This window comes from Triticum aestivum, chromosome 7D, assembly GCF_018294505.1.
Source record: "Triticum aestivum cultivar Chinese Spring chromosome 7D, IWGSC CS RefSeq v2.1, whole genome shotgun sequence".
Lineage (NCBI taxonomy): Eukaryota > Viridiplantae > Streptophyta > Magnoliopsida > Poales > Poaceae > Triticum > Triticum aestivum.
Genome location: NC_057814.1, coordinates 474,315,070 through 474,335,323, shown reverse-complemented (window position 1 = coordinate 474,335,323; position 20,254 = coordinate 474,315,070). Strand labels below are relative to the sequence as shown.

General features: G+C 44.6%; 1 protein-coding gene across 8 annotated transcripts; it reads right to left on the bottom strand.

The window, feature by feature from the left end:
- Positions 1-12,371: 12,371 nt before the first annotated feature.
- Positions 12,372-19,731, bottom strand: LOC123163888 (nuclear poly(A) polymerase 4). 8 transcript variants are annotated; one of them, XM_044581292.1, is made up of 12 exons: positions 18,938-19,731; positions 18,772-18,849; positions 18,501-18,608; positions 16,400-16,462; positions 16,150-16,311; positions 15,216-15,329; positions 15,058-15,120; positions 14,654-14,983; positions 14,394-14,558; positions 13,130-14,047; positions 12,966-13,042; positions 12,372-12,869 (listed from the first exon to the last, which is right to left on the bottom strand). In XM_044581292.1, the coding sequence occupies exons 1-12, from the start codon at positions 19,013-19,015 to the stop codon at positions 12,845-12,847; spliced, it is 2,181 nt and encodes a 726-aa protein (XP_044437227.1). In that variant the 5' UTR covers positions 19,016-19,731; the 3' UTR covers positions 12,372-12,844. The 8 variants fall into 8 exon arrangements, with proteins under 8 accessions (XP_044437227.1, XP_044437226.1, XP_044437231.1 ...); XM_044581291.1 differs by having other exon boundaries at positions 12,372-12,763; XM_044581296.1 differs by having other exon boundaries at positions 12,372-12,763; positions 12,966-13,011.
- Between the last annotated feature and the right edge of the window lie 523 nt (positions 19,732-20,254).

Here is a 20,254-nt window from a genome sequence, read left to right as displayed (position 1 = left end):
ACTCGCTTCCATAGTTCATCTCCCGAGAATCTTCGATGTCGTTTCGACAATTTGTGTTGCACCTTTCTTCTCAGGCATCCTGAGTCTGAGTAATCCTGACACCAATCAGATCTGAATCTCGGTCAAATATGATGGTTGGAACATATTTCCAAGAGTTATAACATTGGTCTTTATATAACCCGGTAAGATGATGTCATGCCTAGCACACCTGGCCGGATGACCTATTGATATAGTATCCTCTTTACCAAGGTTAGCCATTCTTCCATGAGGAAATTGTAAGATTTATTCCATAAGTTGTTCCTGATGGATCCTTTGTGTATCCATAGCCTGATCTTTACCTAATGACCATGTCAATGCTATCTCGAAGCATGTCTGTGGTACTCCGATTTTCAACAAGAACATTTGCAGCCCAATGCTAAATGTTTCTTGCTCAATTATCCAAACACCGTTGTTTGGGTAATGACATGAAATTCCTCTCCCCTTACCTAAATGGTTTTCTACATTATATCCTGTCACGGATATCATGCCCGCTTGCCTTGGGGAAGGATATATCCCTGAAATATGTGCTTAAACACATTTTCCTTTCCATTGTTCTGTTTACTCTGATAAACATATTTTCCTTTCCATTGTTTGGTTTAACCTTTCTTGTGATCTATATGATCTAAGCATTAATATTCCCTGCTTATGTAAACACCTCGGTGTACAATTCTGTCAGTAAGACCCTGTTACTTTTGTTGATGACATTCCGGTAACCGCCGATGGACGAGAACTTTGCCTACTGCTCCGCGTCGTTTCAACGAGCAGGAAAATGGTTCTCTTCGTTCCTCGCCCTTGGTACCGACGTTGTTGCCGACATAATCGATAGGCTACCCTCTGACATGTCTTGCTATCATGACCGTGCAAGATGTCACCGTTCCTCCTACTTTTAATCCACATGGTGGGCCCATAACCCACAGTTCCACAGGATCGAAACCTGACTCTCCTGTGCACCCCCTGTTCCCAAATTTATTCATCGCGCATGGCCTTGTATGTAATTCACGGAACACCGTCCTACTGATCTATACTGGCATCATACATAATACTTATTCCGATTGCTTTGAACCCCTTTCACACTTTCTTTCAGGCTTCGAACGATTGCCTACCCATTTGAAAATTCTCATGGTACCTTCTTACCTTGCTCTCGATATCTTCTTAAGTTTCAACTCGAGGGATACTTATGCTTCTTCCCTGAGTTAACCGTCCGATGCCCGATCTTGTTAGGATCCGTCCTGATAGAGTTTTCCCCTCTTATCCTTTCGTAAGTACGGTGAAGATCCTGAAGGAAGGACGACAACTTCTTCATAATGCATTGAGGCATAGGAATGAAGACATCAACGCTATGGAACGACCTCTTCGAGAAGAGCAACCAAGACCGAGAAGATTCGTTAGAAATTTGTAACCAGACCTTTCCCTCTTACTCCACCTCTTAAATCTCGGGACGAGATTTCTTGTAGTGGAGGAGAATTGTGACGCCCGGATAATCAAGCTACAGTAACCTCTGCTAATAATGCCACGTCACCTCGATTACTGTTGCTAATCTCGCGTTAGTTAGAAACTGATTCAAATTCAAGTTTGAATTAAAGTCAAAACAATTAAAGTTTTCAACAATTAAAACTAAAATGTTCAAAATGGAACAAATAAATCCTACGTAATATTGGTGGAGAAACCACACCTTTATAAAATGTGTAAATACTCTAAAATGAGCCGAACAGCAGCTAAAACCAATAAGTAAATGCTTTTTATAATATATGAAATATTTAGCTAATTTATTTGGGAGCCCAAGTTATTTTGGCATTAGAATAAATAGTAACACTATTTTAGAAACTAATTTTATATTTTATAAAACTAAACTAAAAAGAAAATTAAAAGTAAAACAGTAAAAAACAAAAGGATAAAAAGAGAACACCCCCTCCCTCGCTGGGCCACGGCCCAGATGGCCTCGGGGCCAATCAGGCCGGCCCACCCGTTGACCCAGTATAACCCCACCCCACTAACCCTAGACACCCACTCCTCCCAACTCACCCCCACGATCCCCCTCGCCCCCTTCCCCTATCCCGATCTGGGCGGCGCCCCGCCCCTGGCGCTGCCGACGCTCATCGGTCGCCGTCCCGCCGCGCCTCCGTCATCACCCACGATAACACCTCACCGGCGCCGCCCATCCCGGTCTCCTTCCTCTCCCTCCACCACGCCGTCCTCCCCACTGCCTGCCGGCCCCGGTCGTCCCCGCCGACGTCGCCGGATCCGCCTCCTATCATCATCCTCGCGCCACCGCCATGCAGAAGCTCCGGCCATAGCCGCACCCGCCTCGTCCTCCGCGTCCGTGTCGTGCCAAGCCGCCTCCTCGCCGGAGAGGGGACGGATCCTGGAGGCCCAGTCGCGGATCCGTCCTCCCTCGCCTTGCTCCCCTCGCTGAAGTCCCCTCGACGACCGGCGCCCCCCTCCTGCGACACCGCCGGATCGCCGCCTCGCCATCCTCTTCGTCGTCGACTGCGTCCCCGTCCTCCCCCTCGAGCTCAAGCCCACTGCCAATCCCCTGCAGCCGCCGGTGAGGCCCCCGGCCTGCACTCCCCTCCTCTCTGTCCCGTGTACCGCACCACGCTGGTCGCCGTCGCCGCGGACGCCGCGCCCTGGCCATGCCCCCGTGCGCTCCCGTGCGTCCCCGCGCGCGTGCCCTGCGGCCTCCCCGCGCCGTGCTCCTCTGCCGCCGTGCTCGGCCTGCTGCTGTGGCCTCGGGCACGAGCGCCCGCACCCAACGCCCGCCCCGTTAACCGCCGCCCTAACCCGATAAGGCCCCTAGGGCCAATGACATGTGGGCCCAGCTCCTGGAACGTTAAAAAAATGATGAATATAAAAAAATTAAATTAATTAAATTAATTAATTAATCATATTTAAATAATCTAATTAACTAGTTAGCTTAATTAAATAGTACTTAGATTAGTTAAACCCTAATTAGACTAACAGTCAATGACGAACGGGGCCCACACGTCAGTTGACCAGTCAACGCCTTTGTTGACTGCTGACGTCATGATGACGTCAGCAAACACTATTCTGGATAATGTTGAATTAAATAAATTAAATAAATTGTAAAAATGATTTAAAACTTTAGAAAATCATATAAAATAAACCGTAGCCCGGATGGAAAAACTTTGTACATGAAAGTTGCTCAGAACGACGAGACGAATCCGAATACACAGCCCGTTCGTCCGCCACACATCCCTAGCATAGCAAACACACAACTTTCCTCTCCGATTCATCTGTCCGAAAACGCGAAACACCGGGGATTCTTTCCCGGATGTTTTCCCTACTTCACCAGTATCACCTATTACTGCGTTAGGTCACCTCTAGACCGCGTATTGCCATGTTACGCTTTGTGAGGCTTTGATTGCTCTGTTAATTATTGTGTTCCCCCTCCGTTACTTCTTTCCGGTAGACCCAGAGACTGCCGGCGGCCCCCAGTTCGACTACGGTGTTGACGATCCCTCCTTGCCAGAGCAACCAGGCAAGCCCCCCCCCCCTTGATCACCAGATATCGCCTATTCTTCTCTATACTGCTTGCATTAGAGTAGTGTAGCATGTTACTGCTTTCCGTTAATCCTATCATGATGCATAGCCTGTCATTGTTGCTACAGTTGTTACCCTTACCTGCTATCCTACTGCTTAGTATAGGATGCTAGTGTTCCATCAGTGGCCCTACACTCTTGTCCGTCTGCCATGCTATACTATCGGGCCGTGATCACTTCGGGAGGTGATCACGGGTATATACTATATACTTTATATACATGACACATGTGGTGACTAAAGTCGGGTCGGCTCGTTGAGTACCCGCAAGTGATTCTGATGAGGGGGCTGAAAGGACAGGTGGCTCCATCCCGGTAGAGGTGGGCCTGGGTTCCTGACGGCCCCCGACTGTTACTTTATGGCGGAGCGACAGGGCAGGTTGAGACCACCTAGGAGAGAGGTGGGCCTGGCCCTGGTCGGCGTTCGCGGATACTTAACACGCTTAACGAGATCTTGGTATTTGATCTGAGTCTGGCCATTTGGTCTATACGCACTAACCAACTACGCGGGAACAGTTATGGGCACTCGACGTCGTGGTATCAGCCGAAGCTCTTCTTGACGTCAGCGACGGAGCGGCGCGCGCCGGATTGGACTGGAACGCCTGCTAGGCTAGGTCTGCTTCCGGCCGCGTACGCAACATGCAGGTGTGCAATGGGCGATGGGCCCAGACCCCTGCGCGCATAGGATTTAGACCGGCGTGCTGACCTCTCTGTTGAGCCTAGGTGGGGCTGCGACGTGTTGATCTTCCGAGGCCGGGCATGACCCAGAAAAGTGTGTCCGGCCAAATGGGATCGAGCGTGTTGGGTTATGTGGTGCACCCCTGCAGGGAAGTTTATCTATTCGAATAGCCGTGTCCCTCGGTAAAAGGACGACCCGGAGTTGTACCTTGACCTTATGACAACTAGAACTGGATACTTAATAAAACACACCCTTCCAAGTGCCAGATATAACCCGGTGATCGCTCTCTAACAGGGCGACGAGGAGGGGATCGCCGGGTAGGATTATGCTATACGATGCTACTTGGAGGACTTCAATCTACTCTCTTCTACATGCTGCAAGATGGAGGCTGCCAGAAGCGTAGTCTTCGACAGGATTAGCTATCCCCCTCTTATTCTGGTATTCTGCAGTTCAGTCCACCGATATGGCCCTTTACACATATGCCCATGCATATGTAGTGTAGCTCCTTGCTTGCGAGTACTTTGGATGAGTACTCACGGTTGCTTTTCTCCCTCTTTTCCCCCTTTCCATTCTATCTGGTTGTCGCAACCAGATGCTGGAGTCCAGGAGCTAGAGATCCCGAGGATGATTCTACATGGAGTTCGGCTTCGAGGAGTAGTTAGGAGGTCCCAGGCAGGAGGCCTTGCCTTTTCGATCGTTGCTACTTTTGTGTTAGCCTTCTTAAGGAAAACTTGTTTAACTTATGTGTGTACTCAGATATTGTTGCTTCCGCTAACTCGTCTATGATCGAGCACTTTTATTCGAGCCCTCGAGGCCCCTGGCTTGTATTATGATGCTTGTATGACTTATTTATGTTGTAGAGTTGTGTTGTGATATCTTCCCGTGAGTCCCTGATCTTGATCATACACATTTGCGTGCATGATTAGTGTACGATTGAATCGGGGGCGTCACAAGGCACGTGGCGGGTATCATTATTTTCTAACCTTCACAGATGATTTGAGTAGGTATGGGTATATCTACTTGATGAAACACGAGTCTTAAACATTTGAAAGTTCAAAGAATTTCAGGGTGAAGTGGAGAATCATCATAACAAGAAAATAAAGTTTCTACGATCAGATCACGGAGGTGAATATTTGAGTTACGAGTTTGGCCTTCATTTAAAAAATGTGGAATTGTTTCACAACTAACGCCACCTGGAACACCACAGCGTAATGGTGTGTCCAAACGTCGTAATCGTAGTTTATTAGATATGGTGTGTTCTATGATGTCTCTTACCGATTTGCCACTATCTTTTTGGAGTTATGCATTAGGGGACAGCCGCATTCACGTTAAATAGGGCACCGTCTAAATCCGTTGAGACGACACCGTATGAACTATGGTTTGGCAAGAAACCTAAGTTGTCATTTCTTAAAGTTTGGGGATGCAACGCTTATGTCAAAAGGCTGCAGCCTGATAAGCTCAAACCCAAAGTGAAGAAGTGCGTCTTCATAGGATACCCGCAAGAAACTATTGGGTATGCCTTCTGCCACAGATCCGAAGGCAAAATCTTTGTTGCTAAGAATGGGTCCTTTCTAGAGAAGGAGTTTCTCGAAAGAAGTGAGTGAGAGGAAAATAGAACTTGATGAGGTAGTTGTACCTGCTCTAGAATTGGAAAGTAGTACATCAGAGAAAACCGTTCCTGTGATACTTAATCCAACCAGAGAGGAAGCAAATAATGATGACCATCAAACTTCAGATCAAGTTACTACTAGACCTCGTAGGTCGACCAGAACACATTCCGCACCAGAGTGGTATGGTAATCCTGTCCTGGAAGTCATGTTGTTGGACAACGGCGAACCTACGAACTATGAAGAAGCTATGACAAGCCCAGATTCCGATAAATGGCTTGAGGCCATGAAATCTGAGATAGGATCCATGTATGAGAACAAAGTATGGACTTTGGTGGACTTGCCCGATGATCGGCAAGCCATTGAGAATAAATGGATCTTTAAGAGGAAAACGGACGCTGACGGTAATATCACTGTATACAAAGCTCTACATGTTACAATAGGTTTTTGACAAGTTCAAGGGATTGACTACGATGAGACTTTCTCACCTGTAGAGATGCTTAAGTCTGTCTGAATCACATTAGCAACTGCCGCGTTTTATGATTATGAAATCTGGCAAATGGATGTCAAAACTGCATTCCATAACCGGTTTCTTAAAGAAGAGTTGTATATGATGCAACTAGAAGGTTTTTTCGATCCTAAAGGTGCTAACAAAGTGTGCAAGCTCCAGCGATCCATCTATGGACTGTTGCAAGCATCTCGTAGTTGGAATAAACGCTTTGATGAGGTGATCAAAGCATTTGGTTTTATACAAACTTATGGTGAACCCGTATTTACAAGAAAGTGAGTGGGAGCTCTGTAGCTTTTCTAATATTATATGTGGATGACATGTTGCTGATTGGAAATGATATAGAATTTCTGGATAGCATAAAAGGACATTTGAATAAAAAAATTCAATGAAAGACCTTAGTGAAGTTTCTTATATATTGGGCATCAAGATCTATAGGGATAGATCAAGACGCTTAATAGGACTTTCACAAAGCACATACCTTGATAAGATTTTGATGAAGTTCAAAATGGATCAGTCAAAGAAAGGCTTCTTGCTTGTGTTACGAGGTGTGAAATTGAGTCAGACTCAAAGCCCGACCACGGCAGAAGATAGAGAGAGAATGAAAGTCATTCCCTATGCCTCAGCCATAGGTTCTATAATGTATGCCATGCTGTGTACCAGACCTGATGTGTGCCTTGCCATGAGTCTGGCAAGGGGGTATGCTACTTCTTGAGCTTGTGTTGGTTTTTCCTTGAAGAGGAAAGGGTGATGCAGCAAATTAGAGATAAGTATTTCCCTCAGTTTGAGAACCAAGGTATCAATCCAGTAGGAGGTACGAACAAGTCTCCAATCTATGCACCTGCACAAACAATCAAACACTTGCACCCAACACGATAAAGGGGTTGTCAATCCCTTCACGGTCACTTGCAAGGATGAGATCTGATAGAGATAGATATGAAAGATTACTAAAACATAAAATAAAGTAAAGAAACAAATAAATTGCAGCAAGGTATTTTTGGATTTTTTTTGGTTTATAGATCTGAAAATATATGATGGAAAATAGACCCGGGGGCCATAGGTTTCACTAGAGGCTTCTCTCTTGAAAGAAAGCATATGGTGGGTGAACAAATTACTGTCGAGCAATTGATAGAAAAGCGCAAAGTTAAGATGATATCCAAGGCAATGATTATGAATATAGGCATCACGTCCGTGTCAAGTAGACCGACTCCTGCATGCATCTACTACTATTACTCCACACATTGACAGTTATCCAGCATGCGTTTAGAGTATTAAGTTCATAAGAACGGAGTAACGCCTTAAGTAAGATGACATGGTGTAGAGGGATAAGCTCAAGCAATACGATGAAAACCCCATCTTTTTACCCTTGATGGCAACAATACAACACGTGCCTCTCTACCCCTACTATGTCACTGAGTGAGGACACTGCAAGATTGAACCCAAAACTAAGCACCTCTCCCATTGCAAGAAGAACCAATCTAGTTGGCCAAACCAAACTGATAATTCAAAGAGAAATACAAAGATATTTAATCATGCATAAAAGAGTTCAAAAAAGACTCAAATGATATTAATAGATAATCTGATCATAAATCCACAATTCATCGGATCTCGACAAACACACCGCAAAATAATATTACATCGGATAGATCTCCAAGAACATGGAGGAGAACATTGTATTGAAGATCAAAGAGAGAGAAGAAGCCATCTACCTACTAGCTATGGACCCGTAGGTCTGTGGTAAACTACTCACGCTTCTCACGCTTCATCGGAAGGCAATAGAGTTGATGTAGAAGCCCTCCATGATCGAATCCCCCTCCGGCAGATTGCCGGAAAAGGCCCCAAGATGGGATCTCACTGGTACAGAAGGTTACGGCGGCGGAAAAGTATTTTGGTGGACGCTTTTGGTGGTTTGGGAATATTTCTCAATTTATAGGCCAAAGATTAGGGTTAGAGGACCTCCGAGGGACCCACAAGCTAGGGGGCGCCCCCTCCCCCCTAGGGCACGCCCCTAAGGCTTGTCGTCGCCTCGGGACTCCTCTGACTTCATCTCCAAGTCCTACTGGTGTCTTCTGGTCCAAGAAAAATCATCGCGAAAATTTTATTCCGTTTGGACTCCGTTTGATATTCGTTTTCTGTAAAACTCAAAAACAAGGAAAAAACAGAAACTGGCACTCGGCTCTAGGTTAATATGTTAGTCCCAAAAATAATAATAATATAGCATATTAATGCATATAAAACATCAAAAACAGATAATATAATAGCATGGAACAATCAAAAATTATAGATATGGTGGAGACGTATCAGGGTACAATAGTGATCCAGGAGTGGATCACTGGACAGTGGTGAAATTATCCTTAGATACTTAAAGAGGACTAAGGAAATGTTTCTCGGTTATGGAGGTGATAAAGAGTTCATCGTAAAGGGTTATGTCGATGCAAGCTTTAAACACCAATCTGGACGACTCTGAGTCTCAATCTGGATACGTATAGAACGTGGGAGCAATTAGCTAGAGTAGCTCCATGCAGAGCATTGTAGACATAGACATTTGCAAAATACGCACGAATCTGAATGTTGCAAACCCGTTGACTAAAACCTCTCTCACAAAGAAAACATGATCACACCTTAGAACTCATTGGGTGTTAATCGCATGGCGATGTGAACTAGATTATTGACTCTAGTGCAAGTGGGAGACTGTTGGAAATATGCCCTAGAGGCAATAATAAAGTGGTTATTATTATATCTCCTTAATCATGATAAAGGTTTATTATTCATGCTATAATTGTATTGATTGGAAACTTAAATACATGTGTGAATACATAAACAAATACTAAGTCCCCAGTAAGCCTCTACTAGACTAGCTCGTTGATCAAAAGATGGTTAAGGTTTCCTGACCATAGACATGAGTTGTCATTTAATAACGGGATCACATCATTAGGAGAATGATGTGATGGACAAGACCCAACCGTTACCATAGCATATGATCGTTCAGTTTATTGCTACTACTTTCTTAATGTCTAATGCATGTTTCTTCGACCATGAGATCATGCAACTCCCGGACTCCGGAGGAATACCTTGTGTGCCATCCAACGTCCCAACGTAACTGGGTGATCATAAAGGTGCTCTACAGGTATCACTAAAGGTGTTGTTGGGTTGGCATGGATCAAGACTGGGATTTGTCACTCCGTGTAACGGAGAGGTATCTCTGGGCCCTCTCGGTAATACAGCATCACAAGAAGTTTGCAAGCAAAGTGACTAAGGAGTTAGTTACAGGATGATGTATTATGGAACGAGTAAAGATACTTGCCAATAACGAGATTGAACTTGGTATGGAGATACCGACGATCGAATCTCGGGCAAGTAACATACCGACGGACAAAAGGAACTACGTATGTTGTCATAAAGGTTCGACCGATAAAGATCTTTGTAGAATATGTAGGAACCAATATGGGCATCCAGGTCCCGCTATTGGCTATTGACCGGAGAAGCATCTCGGTCATGTCTACATCATTCTCGAACCCGTAGGGTCCGCACGCTTAATGTTCGTTGATGATATAGTATTATATGAGTTATGTATGTTGGTGACCGAATGTTGTTCGGAGTCTCGGGTGAGATCACGGACATGACGAGGAGCTCCGGAATGGTCCGGAGGTAAAGATTTATATATAGTATGATATGGTTAGGCTAAGGGGTAAGGCCCATGGGGCTTTAGGTAGGTGCAAAAGGAAATTTTGCGGAGGTCAGGGACCCTGGCGTCTGGTCCTGGAGTCCGAGAAGGACTCTTGCCTTGCGGGCTAAACCGACTTTGAGGAGGCTCTTTCTCCAAGAAACGACCCTAGGGCTCAACATATAAATAGAGGGGTTTAGCACCGGGAACACATCAAGATTCATCAAGCCGTGTGCCGGCTACCCCGCCCCCTCTAGTTTATCCTCCGTCATAGTTTCTGTTGTGCTTGGCGAAGCCCTGCGGAGATTGTTCTTCACCACCGTCGTCACCACGTCATCGTGCTGCCGGAACTCATATACTACTTCACCCCTCTTGCTGGATCAAGAAGGCGAGGACGTCATCGAGCTGAACGTGTGCTGAATGCGGAGGTGCCGTTTGTTCGGTACTTGATCGGGATGGATCGTGTGTACGACTACTTCAACCGCGTTGATAAACGCTTCCGCTTAGCAAACTACAAGGGTATGAATATGCTCTCCCCCTCTCGTAACTATGCATCTCCTTGGATAGATCTTGCGTGTGTGTAGAAAAATTTTATTTTTCATGCAACGTTCCCCAACAACAAAGGGGTCTTCGGAAATACAGAAGGATAGTAACACATATCTCTCTCTAATCTAGACCTATAGTGGAATCCATCCTGCCAATTTTTGGCAAGTCGTGATATATATGGGGCATGCCGGGACTCGCCGGGAGCAAATTTCCCAAGGAAAAACAAAAAAACACGAGGGAACCCTAATTTGGGATTGGGAGATTACGAACTAACTTCAACCCTGCACAAAAATCTAGGGTTATCAAAACACGAAGAGCAACACAATGGCGACCATGGAGGCGGGAATTATGTGTTTATATAAAGAAATATATTTGGTTGGAGGGCCATGGCCCCCTTTGGCCCTCACTAAGCTTCATTGTTGTTCTTATGTAACATGTTATAATTTATTGGGTAACAAGTTTTTTTCACCTTTAATTAACCTGCATTGAATAAAACAACTCATATCAACCATTGTACTCCTCTGCCTATGATGATCACGTTTCATGCAATTGTGATAGGTGTCTACCTCCGCAATTTAGGATGGCCCCACCAACAGGCAGGGGTACCGAAGATGATGCATCAACATGTAAGTTTTACTACTCCCTTCATTATCCATAGAAGCCGCTATCAAAAATACAATTTACATTTATACAAGGTCACCATCTCAACCCAAGAAGAATTTATCTGATTTTTTTTGCCTCAACTATGCTTATTAATGCAAATGTTGCATGCAGAATATAGAAAGAAAAACCGGCAACATGTTTAATTACGCTAGAACACGGGAGCTTTCACACAATAAGTCGTGCTATTTATTTGTTGCATGGGGCTTTTGAGGCCTATGTCTTCTAGGCATAGCCGATCCCAAGGCCGGGTAAAGGAAGAGGGTTGTGATAGGCTTGACGAGCCAACATAAAAACTAGCTAGTCCTATAGGTATGAAACCCATTTGAGCGAGAGTAGTACCAGGATGGGTGACCTCCTGGGAAGTCCTCGTGAAAGGCTTTCATATCTAAGGGTTGTGATAGACTTGGCGAGCCAACGTAAAAACTAGCCAGTCTTTTGGGTATGAAACCCATTTGGGCGAAAGTGATACTAGGATGGGTGACCTCCTGGGAAATCCTCGTGAAAAAGTTTCATATCTAGCCTACCCCAACTTGTTTGGGATAGAAGGCTTCGTAAGTGAGTAGGTATGGGGCTTTTGAGGAAGAGGGATCACATGTAACATGTTCAATTAGCCCCAAAACACATACAACATGTTCAATTAACCACGAAACATGAGAGGTTTTCATACAATTGTCATGGTGTTTATTTGATGGCTTTGCTAAAGATGGATAGTTGCCTTGTATAATGAATGGAGGGAGTATTAAATGTTTTTATCTGAATTGTACTCATCATTTCTGTATACGAGACCACTTCGTTTTTCATGTCATAACTTTGACTTATAATTTTCAGCAACAAATGAGTTATGTGGCATAAAAAATATATCATTCGAGCATAAAGCTCTTAGTAATGTACATCCAATGACAAAACTTTTTCTGACTAAATTTTTTTGGTATAATAAATGGTCAAAAAAACACGGAGTGGCCTCGTACACAAAAATTGAGGGAGTGCTTTAGACGAGAACAGCATGTGTAACAGTACTACATGGTGTCATATTAACAGGTAACGTAGTTACCCAAACTCACATGCAGAGGCAGCCTGAACATGAAACTGAAGATAAACAAGCAAGGTATGCTAAAGTACAAGGAACCGTCTTGCAGATCTTATATTACGAAGGTTGGGAGGGTACAAAGGGGTCTTGAGAAACACAGAAGGATAGTAGCACATCTCTCTAATCTAGACCTACAGCGGAATCCCTGGGAAGTAAACAAGTCAACCCAAGGAGCCTGCTGGAGTTCAATCCATACATTAGGGTGAGCTACACCGCAACTCCAGACAGAATCGACAAATTAAGCCGCGGAGCGAGCTAGTTCCATAAATGAACTTGCCACAGATCTAGACTAGAGTTGGCAAAGATCTTATGACCTTCCATGAAAGAAACTTCGCTTGTTTGTTGTTTTTGCCATGCCATTGCCAGACATGATTTTACCACCATCTTCCTTCAAGTCCCCAGTGTTTGCAGATCTGTGTCGAAAAGGAAAGTTTGTGAGTTGAACAACTTACCAAAGGGACACCAGACCCTCCATTCCACCCGGCTCTGGAACCTCATGCTGTTGATGTCAAACTAACTCTGCGCAAAGTAGCAAACAAATACCAAACAGCAGAGTATAAAGAAAACGGAGCAACGTAGATACTCAATGTATAAGGATTGAGTTCAAGATCATGCCTCAATGATGACTTCTGGGATCCATCCGACTTCAAACCTGCATGAGCTTTAGAAAGCACTTCAATCCCATTGTTCAGCTTTATAGACCAAATGAGCAAATAAAGCAGTTCAGATCATATCTAGAAACAAACAGAAATCGTTTCAGGAAGGAAAGAATGTGAGACCTCTAACTCTTCAGGGAGGCCGCTCTGAGGAACTCCATTCCCACCGAAGTGCAGATTTTCAACAAGGACATTTCCCATGTCTGTTTCTGCAATCTGCAGTAACTCTGCATTATTGCCGCCGATGCTTTCACTTCCAACAAGCTCCAAAACAACCTTCTCGGCAACACGCTTTAAAGTTGTACTCACTGCTACGGTTGGAGCAGTGCTGTCCTTGACAGGTGAAATACAATCAACATGCTTGCTAGTCACGTCACCAGAACAAACCGCTTCAATTTTCACACACTTGGAGCCTGATGCGACTGAATCCAAGCTTTTCTCAGATGCATGTGATGAACTTGAGCACTTTGTTTGATCTTGATTGCCACTGCCAGGTGAATCCTGACTCCCACCACTTGCATTAGAAGTGACCTTTTGTTGATTATTGCTTATGGGCTCATCACTAACATTGCCTGACCGAGGTGATGAAGTTTTTGGGTGAACTGGACTGATTGAAGCCCTCTTAACAGACCGGCAAGGTTCAGTATCATCAATCCCAGTAGAATCATGCTTTCTCTTCAGCTGGCTGTCTGGAGATCCATTTCCAGGGTCATTCTTATCAGAGTGGTGCTGATGGTTCAAATGCCTTTGAGGACGAGGTCTCTTGTATCCTTCTGGAAACACATAAGCTGGAATCTCTTTCCTCCGGACATGCGAAACCGCCAACTCCATCCCAGGCTTCCAGAACATATACATGTTGATCTCATGCCTGAACTCATCAACTGTTCCACGAATATCAAACTGCTGACCTTCTTGTATTTTCACACCTTCTTTCCTTGATAAGCCCATGAAGAAAGCACAATGTGCACACTGTCTAGAAGGGTCTGCATACTCATATGGGTATGGATGGCATTGCAATTTCCCATAGGTGTCCCGCTCAATCTGCAAGTGCAACCAAAAACCGCAGGCTAAACAGTTAAGCATCATACATAAAAAGTAAGAACACATTTGAAAATAAAACACCATGTTTGCTGTTTGAAATAGGCATGCAAATTGTCACCCCACAAGTTCCCAACTCAAATCACTAATTTCCACTCTGACACTCCCCTTTATAATTGTTCTGCAGTTCAGACAGACTTCTACATGATCCAAGAATCAAAACAATGCAATCCCAGTTCCACAACCAGGAATTCCCGTAACAACTCCACTGATGCAGTATAGCCCCAAAAGGAAGTGAACCTATGACAAGTTGTGCACAGTAATATGAGCATATACAACATACTATTACCTTTAACGTCAGTTGCCTCAATCGAGACTCCACCCATCCCTTCCAAAGTCTGAGATCTTCATCATCCTCAGCGATGATGTCAACTTGCAAATAATTTTTATACGCCTCAAAAAAATTGAAAGGCTCAAAAAGGGCAGACCAACTAGCCTTATTCATCTCAATTTCCTGCATTAAAGAGTAAAGGAAACAGTAAAAATAAGCAGTTGTTGAATACTACCTCCATACCAAGATGTAAGACATTTTTGTAGGCTATAAAATACCTGGCATATTTTATTGCCAAACTGGAATTGTTCTATCATAACCCTCAGGGTGCTCGTCGAAACATTATAGCTGGAGTTCATGCATGGATATGCTGGGGTGATAATGGGCATATGATGTGTTCTGTCACGAGGATTTTTGCGTGGATCCCACACAGGAAAGCCAAGTTCCTCCTCCTCAATGGCACAAAGCATCACTGGAGTTGGCCAGCGCCACTGGGTAAAAACCCTGAAGAATCTCGAGACCAGCATGCTTGGCACAGCATTAGGATAGAGCTGGCAGACTCGTGCAACCAGTAAAGCCCAATTCACACCTCCAAGAAAACCAGTAACCTAGAAAGCCAGATATTAGATTAATCCTAGCAATTCAAAGGAAGTTGCCAACATTATAGTAAAACCACACTTACATTAGAATAAACACCTCTTCTTCTTGCCCAGTGCTTTAAACACCTTAGTGTTGTTCGAAAGCTCTACAATATAGAAGTATGTATATTGTTAACATTGCCATCCTAGAAAACGAAGATGGAAAAAAAATGTTGAGTAGATTATAGTTCCTCGAGTCAACCTCAATATTCGGAACAAGCCTAAGAATTTGGTCAGCCACTCTGCAGCCAGTAAGACTACGAACAGTTGCCTCATCAATGTCATAAAGCACTGCTTCCTGAGAGATATCCAAATCCTGCAGCAATATGTTAAGACAAAGATGTATCTCTTGAAATATTCGAGATCAATATATAGGCAAGAAGCAGGAGGTGGACTTCTAAGAGTATTGTTTCCTTCCACAGTACAAAGAACAAGAGCGCGAACGGAATTAAACAGCTGACAAAATCAACAGCAGAGGAAGTGTTGCATTGATGGAATTGTCCTCTTATCACCGCGGGACTGTTAGTGAAGAACTGTCCCAAGTAGCAAAAGAAGTAATTTTACAAAATACAATTTGGCAATATGCATAAGAATAAGGAGTAAACAGTTCATTCTAGGAAGGAGTTCTGCCAATGGTGACAACTAGGTTTTACCGTGAGGTCAGCCAACAGGAGACTAGTTGATAATGATGATGGAAGATTTAAGTGTTATTCACCACAAGAAGTTCAACATCAATTACATTCACATCCAACATAATACGAATGTTGCAACTTAATATGCTTCCCAAGAGAACTATTTTTCACCAAAAAACACACCTTCAATATAACTGCTCTAAAACTTCCCCATATGTTAGGAAAAACTACAAAACCAGCACACAGAAATAGAGGTAGATCACACCATGGATAGCAGAACAAACCTACATTACCCACCTACAGTACTGGCACACCAAGCTGAGAACGGGGTATATGTGATTACTATGAAATTATCACAAAAAAGTGAGAGTAACCCATCAGGATCATAAGGAAAGCAGATATTAGGAGGAACCATACTAGTTCATATTCATCCCTACTTAAACTTGGTATGAATTGAGAAACAAACAAATGCACGAATATATTTTATAGGAAGTACACACTTACAGATGGTACTACTAAGAGAGAAACACTGGCATATAGAAGGTCGATGGATATCCCATGGAACTTAAATTTCATCACAGGTACATGTGCATCAGGTACAGGTTGCAATTGAGTCACTTCCTCATTTTGTGCTAATATGTCATGCAGTACAATGAAGAAGTCTTCCTGTGAAAAAACTACTATGTTAGAAAACACCAATGCTATAGCTAACACAAAAACTACACTGGAGGCCTACAACAGGAAGTAATATTACCTCGCGATTCACATATGAAGGTCCAACACATAGAGTATCGATGTCAGCCCCAGGTCCATGGACCTACCAAAACATAAGTATAAAATTATGCACAAGTGGATGATTTTATGAGAAGGAAAAACATTAACATGTGTGATAACGGCACGTTGCAAAAAGGGTTAAATAGTATATAATACAAACAAGAAAATTTGATTATTTTCAATGAAACATGAACAACCTGCACAAAGAACTTAAATTAAGAGAAACACATCACACCACAAAATTAGATGCATGCACATACAATAACATCACATATGCTGTAACTAGCGAAATGTGGAGAACCACTGAACAAGTACATGACTATCTCTAAGTTGCAGATGTCAGAAGCTCAAATCAGTTAGGAATTTGTGAAAAAATGATAAGGATTCATAAGAAAAATAAGGCAATGCAATGAACAAATTAGCAACAGGGGCGACCATTAACATGTGTTTCTTTTGTTGGCAATAGGCTTGAACTATGGACACCAAAAGTACCAAGCCACCACACTAAAAAGAGTGGCATGTACTTCCCCACAAGCCAGAATGAGGACTAAACTGATCGTGTACCTAGCAACCATAGCAAGGGTGCTTGGCTTTCCTGCATTCCTATGTCTCTTTAAAAGAACTCTTCTATAATATTTGGTTAGGCCTAAGTTCAAGGTATCCAATGCAGTAATGCGCGTTAGGGCGGTCAACCCCCGCCTTACCGCCAAATGGAAGCTTAATCGCCTAAAAGCCTGAGGCGGCAGAAGTTCCATGGCGCTACCAGTGCACCTTACCACATAAGCGACATTCAAGCCCCACCTTATGGACGCCATAAAACATGGCTAAGTTCAGAACCCTGCCATTTAAGGCAACTAAATTAATATTGGTAAATATTAGCGCAAGACATATTTGATTCCACATGGAAGGAATCTGAACAAGTCTATGTCGCTCGACAATCATGCTGAATATTCATGAGAAAACTGACAGCTATTGGGATGTTTGTCCAAACCTATTCAAACAAGAATAGCCATCAATGTTAATTTCAGTCATGGCACACAAAAGAAGGCAGTATGGAAGTGTCAGAAGCAGAACAAGGAATTTAGATTCCACAAAGGAACAAATCATCCATCACCATTGCATCCACCGCCCTACAACGCAGATTTTATGAACTATCGCTGCCGCAGATGGCTATTTTAACGATGGTCCAAGCTCCCCATAAGTTCATTTTGTGCTATGGTGTTGATCATAAATGAGCATGCTGCTAAAAATGAGAAAGAAAATTCAAGTGTTACAAAACATTAAGCTCGAATTGACTAGGTTATGGGGTGGGCATAAAAATGAAAACCAAACACCGAACCGAATACAATGGTCTTTCCAGTTAATTTGGTACTCGCCTGGAATTTCAGTAGCGAATTGCGAACAAACAAACTGGATTTGGTCACTTCTGCACTTAACCAAACAAATCAAAATTAATTAACATGGGGCCAAACAAGCTGCTAATCTAGCCATCACTAAAACACAGCAGGCCACCAGCTCTTCAGGGCAGAAACCATCATCAGTGCTCCATCTAGAAAAGCACACGGCAGTAGCGCCAATGCTCAGAGCCCACCATCTCTAACTCGCCACCCGATGCCAAACCTTAGCCGCCAGCTCTATATCCTGGTGGTCTGGCATCACCTACCCCGTGTTGCCAACATCAACCAAATTGGTAAGATTTCTGGATCTCAGATTCTTTGTTCAAATCGGTGTCTACTTCCATAGTATTGTGTTTCTTTTGTTCAAAACAGATGCAGCACATGTTAGTTCATTTTGTACCAAAATAAAATCAGTTTCAAGCTTTACTTGTTTCGATCCATGGCCTGTTCAGTCGGAATTTATCAGAAACCAATATATTACAAAAATGCTATATAACCAACCCAAAATGCCAGTTTAAAACGAATCCCGACCCTACTCAAGCAAGCAATCATTCAACTAATTAGCAAACGAAAACAAAGGTAGAGCAGCAAAACAGTGCTGCTTTTACTGGCCTGATGCATTAGAAACTTTAAGCTGTAATATGCATGGTAGAGCAAAACAGTGAAAGCAACGCATACACTTACCCCTAGACGGTATGACCCAAAGGTGAAAAGCACGGCGTTTGCCTCTTCGACCATTTGATCAGTATATCCTCTCTGGCTAGTTAACTGTTTCACCCAATCTTTTACAATCTGCAAATTCAAACAAGGGTCTTGTTTAGCAATCAACAATTTAGCAAGCATTGTTTCAATCAGTAAAGCATTAGAACAAAATAGTCAAATATTGACATCAAACTGCACTTCTTTTTATCATACAAAAAGCAGGCAAGAAACGGTGCTGCAAGAGAGTAATCACCTTGTCAAGCTCCCCCAGCACCTCCTCTCGCCTAGCAGACTCGTCGGCACTTTCATATAGGCCGGCCTCAACCAAGAACTGGCAATTATATGGTAACAAACAAAACAGTCTGAGCAACAAAATCATCTTCTCGGAAACAACCAGTTCCGTAAGAGTAGCTACTAACCTTGTTCAATTCCACCGTCCTCTGGACATCAGCGTCCAACGGCCCAGCCAACGATATTGGCTTGTTAGAGGTCGCCATTTATCACACAAGAACGGTGGCGCCTCTAATCTACGATAATGCAACCAAGTAATCCTCCCTCCAGGACAAGCCGCCTTCAGAACAAAATCTCAAGAACGCTAAACCGCACAGATCGGCGCCTCAGAGCACGAAAAAGGCTCGGCAAAATTCGAACCGAACCGCCCCAAAATCGACGCTTTTCGCACGAAACCGAACAGAGCACGACCTGTTTCGGATGAACCCAGAGCCCACGAGCGCCGCCTCTATATTGGTCCTCAACGGAAGCAGGGGTACTAGTCGGACACGACCAAGGGAGTCGTGCGATAGACGGATCCAAACAACAAGGACGCCGAAACCTTCATCACCCAGGAACCCCCCCCCCCCCCCCCCCCTGAATCCGAGCCCCCGGCCGCAGAATCGCCCAACGGAGCCCGACGGGATCGCGCCGCCCGGATCGGATCGAAACCCCGACTGGATCGGCGGGAGCCGAGGACGCGCCTCGAGATCGGGCACGGACACGGATCCGGCGATCCGCCGGCCGCGGGGGTCGGGGATGAGGCGGTACGGCGGGCCGCCGCACCGGCTCCGGCGGGGGCGGAGGCGGAGGAGAGAGAAGGGGTCCGGGAGGGGAGAGAGGCGATGGGGAGGGGAGGCGAATAGGTAGGGCAGGGCAGTGTGGAGAGAGAAACAGAGGGGGGGGACGCGTGGGTGTGTGTGGGTTATCTGTCTGTTTCGCGGACTCGATTTGGGGCGAGATTTTTCCCGGGGGTTTATAGGATATTTGCGGGGGATTGAGGGGGGTGCGAGGGTTATTTAGTCCTGGGCTGTAGGAATTGGTGGATCCGGCGCGGTAATCACGCGGCGGGAGCGGGAGCGGAAGCGGAAGCGGGGGACGGGTTCGCACCGGGTTCCTCTGAATCTGTTGGCGCCGCGGCCGCGTGGCGCTGGCAGGGCACGCGGGTGGAAAAGGGCAAAGCGGGATAGGGATGCAGCGAGGCGTTGCGGTGCGCGGCCGGCGACGCGTCCAGATCTTTTCCTCGCCGCCGGCCCCGGGTCTACGCATACGACTTTAGGGGGAGCTTTCGGAGCGTGCGGTGGAGTGGTTTTGACCCGTGAGTGAGGGTGGGTGAGTATGTTCCCGGGTGAATAGCTGGATCAGGTCTGGTAGGTACGTACGTTCCTTTGCTCAATGCACATCAACTCGTCGTCGGTATCCCATAGCCTCTTCTTTTTTTTTAGAGTTTAGCCAAACTTTATTTA